The sequence below is a fragment of the Phocoena sinus genome, chromosome 19, assembly GCF_008692025.1.
Source record: "Phocoena sinus isolate mPhoSin1 chromosome 19, mPhoSin1.pri, whole genome shotgun sequence".
Taxonomy (NCBI): Eukaryota; Metazoa; Chordata; class Mammalia; order Artiodactyla; family Phocoenidae; genus Phocoena; species Phocoena sinus.
The window spans coordinates 31,336,653-31,353,593 of NC_045781.1; the positions used below are offsets into that span (position 1 = coordinate 31,336,653).

Genomic DNA, 16,941 nt, shown 5'->3' on the forward strand with positions numbered 1-16,941 from the left:
GAAACAGCTACTTGACTCTGACACCTGTTTCCCTGCCCTCTGCCAGTATGACAGGACAGAAACTGCAGTCAACAACCTCAACCCCGCTTTCTCCAAGAAGTTCGTCCTTGACTACCATTTTGAGGAGGTGCAGAAGCTCAAGTTTGCCCTGTTTGACCAGGACAAGTCCAGCACGCAGCTCGAGGAGCATGATTTCCTGGGCCAGTTCTCCTGCAGCCTGGGCACGGTGAGCCGGGCTCCTCCAGGAGGGCGGGGTCAGTGCAGTGCTGCCATAAGTCACCTGGCTCCCAAGGATGGGCAGCCCCCTGGAGAGTCTGCTGCTGCCTGCTTTCCCTGGTCCTGTTTTCCCGCCTGGCTCCCGAGGTGGCATCACAAATGCGGACAGCCTTGGGGGCCAGCAGGCACAGAAAGGGGGAAGTAGGCAGGTGGGGTTGGGGCCAGGCTGAAGAGTTCCCCTCGGAAGACACTGAGCACAGTGCCACACAGGAGTGGGGCGCCCTGTGGCCAGAGCTGCTCAGTGGTAGAAGTAAGCAAGTGTGGTCTTGACTTCCTGGGATGGGAGCATCTGACCAGCAACCAAGACACCCACGATAGTCCCACTTGATGGCTGGCTCACTGTGTGACGTTGGGCATCTTCCTTTCCCTCTGTGGGCCACATTTCCCCCTCCAGCTCACTCCTTGGTGAGCTTATGGGGGTTGCAGGGCTAAGAGCTCCTGATACAAGTTCCGATCATTGTTAATGGCTATGTGCCCTAGGGCGAGCCCCACACCCTTCTGAGCCTCACTCTCCCCATATTTTACTTGCGGATAGTGATGAGCTCTCTGCCCAGTCTATAGGGATGGTGGGTGAATAAAACGGAAAATGCTTCGAGAGGTTCTAGTGGAGACTGAAATGCCCTGGGCCTTCCCGGAGATGATGTTCAATGAAAAAAGCAAGGGCCCAGCAGTTACGTAAGAAGTGGGGTGTGTCTCTCAGGGTCCCCGCCATGTGTCTACACCCTCAAAGGGTAACCGAGGAGAGAGCTCTAGGACCAGTGGGCAGGGGCAGGAACCGACAAGGGGTGAGGAAACCTTTACAGGGCTGACACCTGCCAGAAGCCCAGCCACCCCTAGCCTGGAGGGAGGGGCGGGGCAGGAAGTGGTGTTGCCAGGTCCTGGGGAGAGCTGTGGCCACCACGGGGAGGCCTCTGGACTGGAGCCGAGGCCAATGATGAGCAACAAACCTTCCGCCAAGGCTCAGCCCAGCCCTTCTCCCCTCCTGCTCTCCTAGCTCCTGCTGGCACCCCCATTGGCTGAACCCCAACAAGCTGTAAGACAGGGGAGCCAGGTGATGCAGTCCGCAGTGGCATAGAGAAGGTGGAGAAGGGCAGAGTGGACCTAGGGAGAAGAAGTAGCACAGGGAGACTAGGAACATGCTCACATTGGCACAAAGAAACACTGGCCTTTTCCCCAAGAAACAGAACTGTGGTGGCACAAGGAGGGTGTAGGAATGGGGTGTACAGAGACCAGTGGGAGCGAGACTCACAATGTGTTCCACTTGTCCTTTCTATATTGTATTGATCCTTGAACTCTGTGTGAATGTATTCACTATTCAAAGCAATGAAAATACATAGGAGGAGTCAGGGTTTGATCCTCTCCGTCAGGGATCACACCCTGAGGGAGGGTGGGGGTCTCTGGATGACTCTGGGGGAGGCAGTTACGTGGCTAACCTCCCTTCAGCAGTCTCCAGAAAGTGAGCCTTACAAGAGCCTTTTCCTGGGGACATCCAGGTCAGCAGAATCCGACTGCTGGGATTCTGTCCCAGCTGTGGGACCTCGGGCAAGTGTCTTAACCTCTCTGGGCCTCAGTTTCCTCAGCTGCCTGGTGGGGTTAGCAGTGGTTGCTGTCTGCCTCCCATGGCGGGGATCACGCAGGGGGAGGTTTAGCCAGCGCCTGGCATGGAGCATAGTGCTGTGAGCAGTGCCTGTTGAGGATTTTTTCCTCCCTGGGTCTCTTCCCCAGCCCTCAGAGTGAGTGCCTCTCCTCTCTCCCTCCAGATCGTCTCCAGCAAGAAGATCACTCAGCCTCTGCTGCTGATGAATGACAAGCCTGCGGGGAAGGGCTTGATTACGGTACCAGCCCTGCTCCCCGCTCTCTGCTCTCTGCAGGCCCCCCACACACTGCCCACTGCCCTCCCCCATCAATGGGCCACTTCACTGGCAGATAATCACCAGCTTTGTTTGGAGTAAAAAGGCCCAACTTACAACTTAGCAACAGGTCTCTTAGCAACAGGCTCCTGGCTCCACATATGATGTGTTGGGGCTGCCAAACCAGGGAGTGGGGGGCACTGCCAGGGGTGCCCACGGTGGCTCCCCAGGCAGGGGCGCTACTCCTCCTCCCTGGAGGCCTCCAGAGCCCTCCCTGCATCCACTCCCGGCACTGGCCTCTTGGGCGACTTTCAGGCGTTTCAGGGCCTTGCCCATCGGAACTCTGCTTGTGGCTGCAATGCGCAGTGATCCCTGTGAAGCGCAGTGATTCTTGCGATGCGCAGGCCCTTTGAGCGGCTGAGCTCTTCGGTCATTAGAATTCCGGAAGGCGGGGAAACCTGGTTTTACAGATGAGGGAACTGAATCCCAGAGAGGAAGTGCCTTTGGGCGGTTCAGCTAGTGAGGTTCGCTCCTAGATTGTCCCTCTTCAGAGCCTGTGTGACGCCAGGGCTTCTGGAGGGAGGAGGGCTGTACCTGTGTGTGTTCACAGGCCTTACTCCCCTGCCCTGGAGCCTTCCTGGCTCCCCACTGCCTGTGGAGCCATGCATTCCAGGCTGGGAGGGACCCAGCAGTCTCAGCTGTTTTTTACCCCGTTCATGTCCATGGCCTGTGTTCAAGGCAAACTGAATTCTTAGCATACCCTGCACTTACCCCAGGCCCTCATCCACTGTTCCTGCCACCTGGAATGTCCCCTCCCAGCCTCCCCCATCTCTTGGGGTTTAAAACCTCCCCATCTAAATGCCTTCACAAGCCAGCTGCCCTCCACATGGAAGCCAGCCCAGAAGGACCCCACCCAGTGGGTATGCCAACCTCCAGCGTTTCCAGCAGTTCGCCTCCAGACCTGGGTTCTGTCCTCTTATGAAATGGGGGCAGTAATAGGGCCTACCCTATGGGGTTGTTGAGCAGGTCTCAGCTGGAGGGGGGGAAGGGGAGAAGGGGCCTCTAGCCTGGCCTCTGTCTGTGGTTCTCAGGGTCAAATAGCTCGTTAGGTGAGGCCATCCCAGAGGTGTGGGAGCAGAGGAAGTCCTAGCCGAGGGAGAGCCCTACCCACTTGGGTTGCTGTTGGCCAGAGGGCCTTCCCTGCCACTCTGGGGAGGTGAGAGGGAGAGGCCCAGAGAGGGTAGATGGCAGCCTCGAGGTCACCCAGGTGGTGCATCACTGGCTGGCCTGGGGCAGAGGGCCATGGCTGATGGGGAGGGCATGGAGGATAGATGAGTGGTGTGAGCTGACGAGACAGCAGAGAGAGCTCGGGTGGTCCCTTGCCTGCCCCGAGCCTCAGTTTCCCTGGCTGCACAGTGCAGTTGTTAGAATTTCCGACACCTTGGTGTTTTGAGGTGGTTGTCTGTGCTCCCTGGATCTGCAGTGGGGACATGAGAGGGTCTGTCAGGCTGCTCGCTGGCCCAGAGCCTCTCTCTAGGGCTCAAGACCACCCTCCATGTTTGGTCCCTGCTTCATCTCCCCCCGCACCATCTCATGGCCCATCTCTTGAGCCACATTGGGGTCACTTTCTGATTCCTCATATCCAGAAGGGTTATTATCCCCATCTTCCAGAGATGGAAACTGAGGTTTGAGGAAGACGAGAGACTCGTCCCAGGTCACCTGGCACTACTCTTCCCCACCACTCCCCTCCTAGCCCTGGAGAATTGACTCCTGGGGCAACCTGTGTCCAGCCTGCCTGAACGGAGGCCAGAGGGAGTCTCAGGACAGACCCCGACCCCCGACGTTCCTCTGGCCTTACAGATTGCTGCCCAGGAGCTTTCAGACAATCGGGTCATCACGCTGAGCCTGGTGGGCAGGAAGCTGGACAAGAAGGTGAGGCAGGCAAGGGAGGGGGCTCTCCATCAAGGAGCAGGAACCCTCCCCCAGCCCTGGGGTTGTGTGGCCTGGGGGTTCTGGCCACCACCTTCATTGCCCCTCCAGGGACAAGTCCATAGCACACGGCCCTACTGCCACCCCAAATTAGGACTGCTTCACCACTGAGGTAGTGAGTTTCCTATCACTTAGAGATATTCAAGACATGGCTGGAAACCCACTCGTTGGGGCTCCCCATCCCACGTAGTGTAAATGCTAGGGTCCTTACAGTAACCTACAGGACCCCACCTGATGTGTCCTCAGCTCCCCCCGACTCCCTGACCTCACCCCTTCTGCATTCCCTACTTTCATTCTGTTTTAGCCAAATCAGCCTCTTCCTTGTCCTAGGATTAAACCAGGCACCGTCCTGCCTCAGGACCTTTGCACTTGCTGTCTTTTCTGCCTGGGATGTTCTTTACCCTGAATATTCTCATGACAGGCCCCTCTCTCACCTCCACGTCACCTCCTAGTGAGGCCTTCCCTGAAATTGCAGTGGTCCCTGATATCCCACCCCCTCCTCCTTTATTTGTCTCTTTAACGCTAATTCTGCCTCATATGTATTACTTACTCATTTATTTTATGTCTCCCCCTCTTGAATATAGCCTCTTGAGAGTCCATGTTTGCTTAAATAAATGGAGGTTTAAAGGACTCTTCTGCTTTTCAGAATCCCACTAAAATGAATTAAAATCCCATCCTGCTGGGTGCCTCCCTCTGCCCTGGGAACAGTCTCCCTCTTGACGTCCTGCCCCACTGAAGATGCTGGAATTGTAACTTCTACAGGCTCCGGGTCTTAGGGTCTCTGAGCCCAAGCTCTGGTAACCCCAGGATGGGGCAGTTTCTCCTGGGGCTGCTGCTTGGTCCCAGGGGGCTGCAACTGCCCTGGGCATCTGCTGAGCCCTGCAGAGGCTGAGGGGAGAGGGGCCAGGCTGGCTCTGCCCACAGCCCTCACTCCTGACGCCAGGTGTGGGAGGCAGTGGGGCCACACCCCCACCCCATCTGAATCCGGTGGAATTATGCCTTCCTCACCCACCCACATCCTCCCGCTTCCTCCAGGACCTCTTTGGGAAGTCAGACCCATTTCTCGAGTTTTATAAACCAGGAGGTGATGGCAAGTGGATGCTGGTCCACAGGACTGAGGTGGGTGTGTGGGGCTCCAGGGGTCTCTGAGCCAGTGGGTCTGTAGTCCAGCCACACCCAACAGCTCAGGACGGGGCTAGGCAGTCACAGCCCTGCGGTACACAGGAAAACCCAAACTGGCCCCTAAAGGACTTGTTCCCTCCCCATCACAGGGATGCTCACTTCCATCCCCAGAGGCATGGCTGTGGGTCTCTCCACCTTGCCACTCCCTGTCCCATTGGGCTGGCCCAACCCCAGAGCTGTACTGGCCCTGGGCCTGAGTTCACCCTTGCCCCTCACTGTCCTGCAGGTGATCAAGTACACTCTGGACCCCGTGTGGAAGCCATTCACTGTGCCATTGGTGTCCCTGTGTGATGGGGACGTGGAGAAGCCCATTCAGGTGAGGGGGGCTATGGGAACCCTGCTGCCCACCCTACCAGCTCTGGCCTCCTGGTTACCTGAGGCTTCCTGGGGGTGCCTTGGCAAAGCTCTGGAAAAAGAACCCTTGTGGGGGGAGGGGCAGGAGACCTGAGCCCTTGTCCCAGGTCTCCCTGACCCTCTGAGTGATCTGGGCAGGGCCCTCATCTCTGTGATTCCCTTGTCTAAAATGGGAACAGAGTGACTGCTCTTTTTTTCCGGAGGGCTGTGTGCTGCTAGCTAGGATAATGAATGCAGAATCACCTTGGAAACAGCCAAGTGTTGTTGCTGTGATGAAGGTGATGATTACTAGTCTCTGAAAGCCCTAAGTCCTCAGGGGCCACGTCTGAGAGCAGACGAGGTGGGGCGAGGCCCTGAGACCATGTAGGGATCCCCAGGCAGGGCACCAGGAAACTTGGGTTCTAGTTCTGGGTCTACTACTGCCACTGTGAGACTTTGGGCAAGTGCTTCCCACTCAAGGCCTCAGTTTACCCGTCAGTACAATGGGTACAACAATCCCTGCCTTCCTTCTAGGAGTGTCATGGCAGCTAAGTTAGAGAGCATATCAAGCTGGGACTTTTTGTGCCCATCTCAGGAAAAAAAATAGCAGTCTAGGGAGGACTCCAGACCATGGCCCATGAGGCCAGGTGGGCCACAACCCAAGATAGATTAGCAGCCCAGTGTCAGGTGTGTGAGGTGTGCAGCTTCCTGCTCCAGAGGGAATGGCCTCCATTACTAGAGCGGGCACCCTTTCTCCTTTTCCCGGCAATCATGGAAGGCTTCCTGCAGGAGGCGGTTCAGGAGCTACCGGCATCATCCCAAGCCAGCTAGTCAGATCTGGAGGGGAGAGGGAGGTACCACCCCCCAAAAAAGGCATGGGATTTGCTCAGGGAGCTGAGAGGAGCTGGCGAGTGCCTCCTGTGGGGCAGCTCTGGGGTGACTCGCTGGACCCACTCCAGGTTATGTGCTATGACTATGACAACGACGGGGGCCATGACTTCATCGGTGAGTTCCAGACCTCGGTGTCACAGATGTGTGAGGCTCGTGACGGCATCCCGGTAAGATGTGCACATGTGCGTGACCCCAGGACCTCGGCAGGGGATGGGGAAGGGGCACAGGTTTTTGAATCAGGCAGACTGGGGCCCAGATCCCACCTCTCTGCCTTATGACCTTGAGCAAGACATTTAATCTCTCTGAGCCTCAGTTTCCCCATCTGTCAAGTGGAGGCAGAAGAGTAGAGTGGGAATTAAATGAGATTAAACAGGTAAAGTACCTAGTACATAGTGAGTACTTGGGGGAGCTATTTAACTCTGAGAAGCCAGGCTCTGGGCAACAGTTCTGGGTGCATGAGTGGACATGACATGGATGAGTTGTCTGGGGATGGAGGGCAGATGCACATCTTCTGACCTTGGGCAGATATAGCTTGGCATGAGCCTAAGGTGGCAGGAAACATTTCTGGGGCGGGGGGCTTCCTGGAGGAGGCATGCTGCCCCTGTGGAGTAGATTCTGGGGCCCAGGAGAGGGTCAGTCCCCACAGAAGCCCCAAGCTGAGCTCCTCTTTCTTCTATGTTGCCCAGCGGGAGTTTGAGTGTATCAACCCCAAGAAGCAGAAGAAGAAGAAGAACTATAAAAACTCCGGCATCATTATCCTGCGTTCCTGCAAGGTGAGCCAGCATGGGTGGGCATGGGGCACAGTCCCGGTTTGGGGTCACACAGAGGTATATCGCTGCACAAGAGACAGAGTGTTGGGTTTGGAGCCAGCAAGGCCTGGGTTCAAATCCTGGTTCTGCCATGTCCTGGCTCTGTGACCTGAGCTTAACCTCTCAAGGCCTCAGTCTCCTCGTCTATAGAATGGGAAGGTTAACAAGGTAAAGCATGTAAAATGTTAGTCTCATATCACATTCCTTTGTGGAAGTCAAGGAGGGCATGCGATGACCTTCCAGGGTTTCCTTGTTGGAGCGTAACTATAGGGAGTTACTGCTTCCCAGGCTTGCCCATTGCATGTTCAGCATCAGAGGGGCAGAGGATATCCGGCCAGGGTGACCTGTGCTCTGGCAGTGACACTAGTGAGGGCTGAGGTTACTGGCCCGTGGTGTAACTGGGGCCACTGAAGTCCACAAAGACAATGAAGTTTGGGGCTTCCTTGGTGGCACAGTGGTTGAGAGTCCGCCTGCCAATGCAGGGGACACGGGTTCGTGCCCCGGTCCAGGAAGATCCCACATGCCGCAGAGCGGCTGGGCCCGTGGGCCATGGCCACTGAGCCTGCACGTCCAGAGCCTGTGCTCTGCAATGGGAGAGGCCACAACAGTGAGAGGCCCGCGTACCGCAAAAAAAAAAAAAAAAAAAAAGACAATGAAGTTTGCACCGGCAGTGGCCAGGCTGAGGTCAGGGGCCAGGCCCCCCGGATATCTGGTGGCCATGTATCTGCTGGAATCAGGTAGAACATTAAGGAAGGCAGCCCAGGCCAGAGCAGCAAGAACCCTGGATGCTGGGCCTGAAGGTTCCAAGTCCTGGCACTCTCTCTACCAGCTGGCCGACCCCAGCCCTCAGTTTCCTTGTCTGGAGACTAGGATTTATGTGAGCATTCAGTGAGGTCACAACGTAGCAGTGCCCTGTAGAAGTTAAGCTGGCAGGTTGCAGCATCATGATTTCGGGTCCTTGTTTCTGAAACTTGGGTCATTCACATCCCTCTTCATGATTTTTTCCACCTGCCTTATTATGTTTTGTATTCAGCCCCTCGTCCCCCCATTTTGTTGTCTTTTTTTACTTAAATACATTTATTTTGAAAGGAAACTTTCTAATGCCACCAAAATTGGAAGGCCAGTATCCTTTGCCAAAAGGAGGCAAAGACCATCCAAACAAACCATGTTTTAGCAGCTTTATTAATTATTAATTTACAGCAGAAGGCCTTGAGCCAGAGGCCTGGCATCTCTCTGTTCAAAGTTGAGGTTGGTAAGGGCTACACTGGGCCCTGGGACACTGCCTGGACTCATCATGTGTGTGTGTGTGTGTGTGTGTGTGAGAGACACTGCCTGGACTCATCATGCGTGTGTGTGTGTGTGAGACACTGCCTGGACTCATTGTGTGTGTGTGTGTGTGTGTGTGTGTGTGTGTGTGAGAGAGACACTGCCTGGACTCATCATGCGTGTGTGTGTGTGTGAGACACTGCCTGGACTCATTGTGTGTGTGTGTGTGTGTGTGTGTGTGTGTGTGTGAGAGAGACACTGCCTGGACTCATCATGCGTGTGTGTGTGTGAGACACTGCCTGGACTCATCATGCGTGTGTGTGTGTGTGTGTCCCACCTATTGGTAACCATTGCTCTGAGTGCTTTGTCATAGAGGGATTTGGGTTTTGTTGTAATCAGATCAGGTCCATCTGCCTTTTTCCGCCTCCTTGACCCCTGTTAGGGCACAGAGCAACAACTCCCCAAAGGTCATCTGTGGAGCGTGGCCAAGTGAAGGCAAGCCCTCAGGTACAGGGCAGGGGCCCACTCACCCCTCTGATTCCTTCCAGATAAACCGGGACTACTCCTTCCTGGACTACATCCTGGGAGGCTGCCAGCTCATGTTCACTGTAAGGCTCTCCCCCATCCCACCGCACCCCAGTGAGGATCCTCCCTAAGTGCCTGGGCCATGATTGCAGCAGGAGGGACTTGGGATAAACTTCAGGAAGGATCCTCCCCAGGGCAAGGGGCGTGTCTGGCCCAGAGGAGAGGGTATAGGTGGATGGGCCTGAGTCAGGGCTTAGCTGCAGGTCAGGGCCTGGCTGCCCAGCCCTCAGAATGTCACTGGTTACACTTCCTCAGAAGGAAAAAAAGCCAAATTCCTCCCCACTTCCCTTCCTGCCTCATCTGCTATGCCCTCATCCTTGCTCACTCAGCTCCGTCCACACTGATCCTCCCCCAACACGCTAAGCTCTGCTCTGTCTTGGGGCTTTGCATTTGCTGTTCCCACTGCCTGGAATGCTCTTCCCCAGAACCTTCTCTTGGCTGCTGCCCTGCCATCCTGCAGGCTGTGACACAGAGGTCACCTCCCCCCGATTCCTCCTGTTCCTCGTCACTTCTCCTGTTTTATTATCTTCTGGGCACTCGCCACTCTGAATTTTCTTAAGTATTTTTCACTTGTCCCACGAGCGACTAGTGACTGTGAGTGTCCTGAGTGCGGGGCCACTGTTTTTTTTTTTTTTCCCTCCACCCTCGGTGTATCACTCAGTGCCCGGCACATAGCACCTGCTCAGTATATGCTCATTGGAAGAATGAACTGTCACTCTGCCGGTGGCCTGGAGTGTATGCCCCATAGACTTCTCCCGTTCCTCACCCGAAGGGAGGCCTCAAGCCCAGAGGAGAACTCCTGCCAGGGTCCCATACTCTGCCCACCTCCCACCTAGCCTCCCTGCTCTCTATCACTGCTTCTGATCCCATGGGGGCTGGAAGTCATCTGCAGGACTATAAGGAGGTGCAGGGGATTGGCCTTGTTGACCTGTAACCCCACTGGTCACCACAGCCCCCCTCCCCTGCAGAGAGTGAAAAAAGGCCTCGAAATGGGAGTAGATGAGTGTGTGGGTTGGGACAGTGAGGGGGGAAAAGGAATTTGGGGCTGTTAGTTGGCTTTGTATCGTATCTGGGCAATAGACTTTATGCTTGGGCAACAGGGAGCCACAGACGACATTAGAGCCAGAGGAGTAATACAGTCAGAAAGTTTCCAGGTTTTGGACCATCTTTTGGAAGGGTGGGTCAGGGCCGGGAGATGAAGTGGGCTTTCTGTGTCCCATCAGCCTGTCTGTTCCCTGGAGGTGAGATAGGGAGCTGGAGTCTCTGGCCACACTGGGTGGCCTTTTCCCCCACTCTGCAGGTTGGGATAGACTTCACAGCCTCCAATGGAAATCCCCTCGACCCTTCCTCTTTGCACTATATCAACCCCATGGGCACCAATGAATATTTGTCAGCCATCTGGGCTGTTGGGCAGATCATTCAGGACTATGACAGGTAAGCTTGGGGAGGGACTCTGACTAGTCAGCTTGGGCTCCATCCATCCTGGGAAGTTCAGCTTTTCAAAGCTAGAAGGGACCCAGAGATCATCAAACCTAGGAATGAGTAGCATAGGACATGCGTGCAGTTACCTGTGCATACCTGTGGCAGACATTGCTAATCAACTGCTGATCTCTGACTTACTGAGCCCAGATCCATACTGAGATCCTTCTCCACACGGTACACCGAGTAAGAAAATGAGTCAGGACAGAAAATGAAATTTGTTTGCTATTGCTGCAACCGCCACTGTTAGAGCTGGGGGAAAACAGGCCTAGGATGTAGATAGAGAATTTATCCAAAGTCACCCAGATCAGGGAACTGGAACCCAGACATTTTGATTCCTGTACCTGCCACCTAATGGTCTAACAGTCTCACTCCTGTTGGGAACTTCAGAGGAGCAGCCTGCATGTGTAGGTCCTCTTCCCATGACCACGCTTCCTGGAGATCTTTGGGTGGGGTGGGGTCAGTGGAGAGTCAGGGAAAGCAGTGTAGAGGGTGTGGCCACCAACAGGCTGGGCCAGATGCAAAGTCAAGAGGGCCTTGGAGGATCCAGAAATCACGTGAGGGTTGTGATGTCATTGTCACAGATGGTGCTTGTTCGGACTTCCAGGTCAGAGTGTGGAATGACCAGGAGGACACATGGGGAGCAGGGGAGAAAGGAGCAGGTCCCACAAATTTGGTAGGAACAAGAGCAGGCTCAGGAATCCTGTGTGCACTTCAGCCTCCTTGAGAGAGGCAGCCTAAGGTGCAGCTTCTGACTCCCAGGGGGCTCAGGGCCTAAGGGGTGGCTGTGACCCCAGGCCACATTGAGAGGTACGGCATGCAGAGCAGGGGAGGTGGAAGTCCCCACCTGCATGGTCGGGTGGAGGAGCCTGTTGTTGCTGCTTCAGAGACCCTTGTATCCAGCTACCCACCCAGCCCCTTTGCTGAGCCTTCTCATGGGCATTCAGGCGTTACTCGACACTTGCTCCACCCCTACCCCTCTTACCCTCTTCCCCATCTCAGGGAGAGGCACTACCACTCACTGAAAACCCTTCACTTCCTTTCTTTCCCTCATCTCCCCCATCATTCCTTCAGGAAATCCTTTCAAAATATGCTTGAATCCAGCCTCTTCTCCCACCCCTACTGCTACCAGCCTGTTTGAGCCACCATCACCTCCTGCCCAGAGCGATTCAGTAACCTTCTCACTGCTCTTCCTGCTTCTGCCCTAGTCCCTGACAGTTTGTCCTCCACACAGCAGCCAGAGGATTCTTCAATAAATACATGTTGAATGAATGAACAAATGGGATACAGTCCCTGCCCTCAGGGAGATCCCATTTGAGGAGGAAGATAGGGAAGAAATCAGTGGGGTTCCAAGAGACCGGTTTACATGTGAGACAGGAGCTATGGGAGCACCAAAGAGAGAGGCATCCTGGGGTCTCAGGGAAACCCACAGAGAATGGGCCATTTGAATTGGGCCTTAGAGGATGAGTAGGAGTTTGCTACAGGGAACAGATTGGGAGAGGTAGTTCAAGAAGGGGTGTAATAGGATTGAAGTTGGAGCGTGAAGATGCCCTGTGTGTTTGGGGAACAGTCAGTGGCCAGGGCTGGGGGAGTGGGGAATGAGGGAGGGCAGGTAGAAAATGAGACTAGGCTCTTGGGCTAGATGATGAAGGGTCTTGAACGCCAAGCCAGTGTTCTCATTTTAGAATTTTTCCCAGCCATAAAAGGGACGTGAAGAAACAGCCAGTACATTTCACTTGCATCATGACTGTGGTTTAGTGATTGCCAAGGTCCCCGTTTGAGAAGGATCTAGAAGCTGTACTCAGGCCCATGGCTAGGAGTGCTGTGGTTGATTAGCAATGTCTGCCATAGGTGTCAAGCCTTTTATTCACCAGATACCCAGAAGTGGGTTTGGGCTCAATAGATCATTCAAACAGAGATTTTTCTAGAGGTGGTGAGCTTTTTCTTTTTGTCTGTGGAGGTATGCAAGGCAAAGTGGGCCCAGCCCTGGGTAGGGGGTTGGGAGGGTGAGCGTGGGTAGATGAGGCCCCTGTCTGGTTGTCTCACAGTATTTTTTTTCTCCTTTCTCTGATTAGTGATAAGATGTTTCCAGCTCTTGGCTTTGGGGCGCAGTTACCCCCAGACTGGAAGGTAAGTGAAGCCAGACTGTTTTCCTTTTGGCTGAGATGGGATTTGCATGTATGGCCTCTCTGGAATCTGCTTTGGAAAGGTTGGGCTATGGCCCAGTTGCCCTGCCTTCTCTGCGTTTACCCCAAACCCACACGCATTTCTCAGCCTGAACCTCGTGCAGGCAGTGGGGCTAGAACAAGGAATAAGTTATGATATCTGTCCCCTGGTACCCCAGTCAGGTGGGGAAGATGCTAGATTTAGCAAATAAAAATACAGGAAAACCAGTTAAGTTTGAATTTCATATAAACAAGTTGTTTAAGTATGTCCTAAATATTGCCTGGGACATACTTAAACTAAAAAATTATCCATTATTTATCTGAAATTCAAATTTAACTGGGCATCCTGTATTCTGTCTGGCAGCCCTAAAGACAGGCAGTGTCATCAGTGCTGAATGGGGCAGCAGTCCCTAGAGGAGGGCCCCAACCTGGCCTGGGGGTATCAGGAAGGCTTCCTGGAGGAGGTCAGGTCTAAGCCAAGAGGGGAAAGGAGAGTAGGAGTTTGCAGAGTGACTTGAGGTGGTGACGTGGCAGGTAGAGTTCAGGGCAGAGAGAATAGCCTGTGCAAAGTCTGGGAGGCAGAGGGAGCAGGGTGGTTGGAAGAACTGAAAGAAGGTGGGCGTGATGAACTCTCCATGAAAGATGGGCGGGATGGGGAGAGATGTGGCTGGAGAGGTGGGGAGCCAGCCATGCAGCAAGCAATGGGTGGGTCTACATGGGGTGTTATTGGCATTCTTGAAAGCTCACTCTGGCTGCTGAGTGGGGACTGGCTGGGGTGATGGTGGGCGAGATGGAGGGATGGAGAAAAGGGGCAATGTCCATTACAGGTGAAAAAACAGAGGCTCAATGACTTGTCCAAGGTTACGTTCAAAACAGGGAGCCTGAATTCCATCTGGGCAGGTGGACTCCCATGTCTGTTCTCAGAATGTGCTACCCTTCTGATGAGAAGCCTGGGGCTGTGGGCATAGAGGACTCCTAAATCTACATGTATGTCTCAGCCAGCGGCCCCTCTTGTCTGCCCTGCTGTACCACATGCTGTTTCCAGAGTGAGCATTCCCCTCACATCCTCTCCGGAGAGGGCAGTTTTCACCTAGAATTTCAGGGAGTGGCTCTGTGGCCTGCTGGCCATTGTATGGTAGGGGGCAGGACCGTGTGGGACCACAGCTGGGCCTCTGGGCAGACACAGTGATGCCACTGGGGGCAGGGCGGGCTGGTGCAGCCAGGCCCAGCGCTCTCGTTGCTAGGACACCAGCCAGCTTCCAAAGAACTCTGGCTGAATGAGATGTTTTCTTGCGCAAAAGCCTCCTTGGAAATGTCACAGGGCAATTCTGGGGAGGCTGGGGCTTGGCCAGGCTGGAGTGCCCGGTGGTGCCAGGAGGGATGCTGGAACGAGGCTTGGAAAGGGCAGATGCTCTATCCCACCTCCCCGTGCTGCTGGAGCTGGCCAGACCTGGCCCCTCACCTTCCCTCTCATTCTAACCTTGCTGTGCCACATGAACCTTCTTCTGTTCGTTCCTACCTCAGGGTCTTTGCACGTGGTCTTCCCCTGGCCTTTTGCCCCCTTTCACTGACTTCCCATTGCTGCTGCTTAGCCGAGAGATCATTTCCTCTAGAAGGACTACCTTGAGCGTGCGCACCTGGGGCCCCTCCTCCCTGCCCTGGAACTTTGCGGTCACTTTGTATGTGTTGATTTGCTCATTGTCTCAGGGAGGGCACTTGGTCTCCTTCTTGCTGTGTCTGGCTCCAGGCATGCAGTACGTGATTGTTGACAGTAAATTTGGGGCCCAGGGGCCTGAGCAGACAGAGGTGTTGGTTCTCTGAGTGTGGGAAGTTGAAAGGAGCTAGAAGGAGCGTGCCACTCAGCTGCCTGCCCTCAGGACCTCAGTCCCTCCCTGGGCCTGGTCCAGGTGAGCCCCAAGAGGACCCCTGACCCGGGTAGTGGCTGAGGGACTCAGGAAACATTGGCCTTTCAAAATGAGCCAGTTAGTCAGATGAAGAGAGGGATCAGGCTGAAGGACAGGCCTGCACAAGGTCTGGGGTGGACAGGAGCACAGTTTATGACTCTCCCCACTTTATAGATGGGAAAACTGAGGCTCAGAGAGGATGGTCACTCTGAGATCCCTTCGACTCCCTCCATGCCACCATCTACTGCCCTGCCAGGACCAGAGGGAACAGCCTCTTAAGTAACTCAAGACCATGGGCTGGCCCTGGCCAGGTGGGGTGAACGGGACCATTGATCGTCAGAAGGCAGCAGGGAGTCCCAGGGCAAAGACCTGTGGCTGGCCAGTCCCCAGGGGCCCCTAATCAGCTTGGGGTGGCCTCCAGGAAGCTTGTCATGTTTGCTGGCATTTCTCGGGCAAACTAGGGCAGCAAGTGTGGGAGAGGGCTGGGCTGCTACAGACAATGTGAACTCCTGTCCCCCAGATCTGGTCCCAGCTCTGCTGTGGCTCACTCGTGTGACCTGGGCATTCCTTGGCCCCCTCTGAACCTCTTTTTCCACCTGTGAAGTGGAGCTGCTGGGTGGAGTAGATGACTTGGGAGGCCTCCTGGGTAGATGGGTAACCTCCCACAGCCCCACCCACTTGACCACCAGGCCCCACTCTCCCCTTAATAGAGGAAAAAAAATGGAGAAGGAAGAATTTGGGTGGCTGAGAAAAAACAGAATCCATCCCTATCAGGAGGGGGCTTTTCCCCCTTGGTCTGTAAAATCTCCTAAAATCTGATTTTGCAGGAAGTTGTTGGCCCAAGGGAGGCCTGTTTCCCTGGCAACCATTTTCCTCTCTCAGCCCCCTCTGTACAAGCCCCCCTCTTAGTCACTATAGAGGCTCATGAAGTTTCCATGGCAACAAGGACCTCCAGCCCCCACACCTGGAGCCCGGGCTGGGGACAGGGTGAAGAGGGCCCCTGGGCAGGAACAGGGCCCAAGAGGGGCATCAGGGGAATGGCTCCACGTCAAGCACTTAGGGCTGAGGGAGCAAAGAACAGAAAAGCCCATTCCCCTGAACAGGTAGGGGTCTTCTCCACAGGGCAGTGATGGGGTGAATTCCTCTGCTGAGTCCTTCCCGTCTTGGCCCAGGAGTGCTCCCCAAGGTCAGCGGCCCAACCCCTTTACCAGGCTTGAGGGACCTGGGCCTCAGGTCTGTTCTGTGTGGCCTCAGCACCTGACTTCCCCTCTCTGGGCCTCAGTCAGTTTACTTGTAAAATACGGATGTCGGGCTTGGTAGGGCCTCCCAGCACCCCTCTGCAGTGTCTCGGAGTTAAAGCATCTGCCTGGGATTTGCGCCTGGACTGGAGAGCTCCTCCAGTCTCCGAGGGTGGGGGGGTCCCTTCCCCCTGGACATCTCTTGACCCTCCCATTTAAACTCCTCAGGAGAGGAACACCTTCTCAGGTTAGTGGGTTTATGGATTGTGAGCTCAGGAGGCAGCCTGATTTAATTGTAGTCCCAACTCTCCCCTTCAGTAAATGGGGGAACATTCTGGTCCATTCTGTCTTGGTTTTACATCAGAAAAAGGGAGAAATACCAGGCCTTCGTCCGTTGGACTGTTGCAAGGAAGGAGTGAGGGGATGCTAGCAAAGCCCTGAACGTAGACTGTGGCACACGGTTCACAGGGAAGGGGCCAAGTGGGGGTTTTGATGGAGGCAGCAGGGGAGGGAGGGAGGGTGGTCCTACCATCTGAGCTCTGGCCTCTCCTGAGGCCCTGAGTTCTGCAGCCACTGAAGTCTGACCCACAGTCCTGAATGGGGTCTAGTTATCAGTCCCTCTGTAGGCCAGCGGCATCCGGGAGTGTGCAGGGTCAGCCTCTGATGATGCCCCCGGGCTAGGGGCTGGGTCTGCAGGAACTGGGACAGGGCTCTCTATTCCCTGCCCTTCTGGCCCCATTATGCTTCCTGATCCCCCAGTCCAGCTCTAAGTGGGTTGTCAGCTAAGCCCCAGTTTGGCTCGCTGGCATAAGGTGGGCTCCCTTCCAAGCACTCGTGCTTATTAGTAGGATGGGGGAAAGCACTCAAGGCCCGAAGAAGTGGAACTCTAGTTATAGCCCCATCACAGTGAAAGCAGGTGACGAGGGAGCACTCCAACTGCTCCTTGAACCTGCCACCCTCAGATGCATCTCCAC

The 16,941-nt window shown here is 55.0% G+C and overlaps 1 protein-coding gene across 8 annotated transcripts in view; it reads left to right on the forward strand.

Annotated features, from left to right (window-relative positions):
* Positions 1–16,941, forward strand: part of CPNE2 (copine 2) — a 52,696-nt gene that overhangs the window by 23,852 nt on the left and 11,903 nt on the right. For all 8 annotated transcript variants that reach the window (XR_004346928.1, XM_032613128.1, XM_032613127.1 and 5 more), the window contains exons 3-12: positions 47–226; positions 2,037–2,111; positions 3,987–4,058; positions 5,151–5,234; positions 5,524–5,613; positions 6,590–6,688; positions 7,208–7,294; positions 9,145–9,204; positions 10,482–10,615; positions 12,736–12,790. Coding sequence is in view for 7 of the 8 variants with exons in the window: in XM_032613128.1 (XP_032469019.1) it covers positions 47–226; positions 2,037–2,111; positions 3,987–4,058; positions 5,151–5,234; positions 5,524–5,613; positions 6,590–6,688; positions 7,208–7,294; positions 9,145–9,204; positions 10,482–10,615; positions 12,736–12,790 (936 nt within the window). In the remaining variant the exon portion in view is untranslated. The remainder of the gene's footprint in view (positions 1–46; positions 227–2,036; positions 2,112–3,986; positions 4,059–5,150; positions 5,235–5,523; positions 5,614–6,589; positions 6,689–7,207; positions 7,295–9,144; positions 9,205–10,481; positions 10,616–12,735; positions 12,791–16,941) is intronic.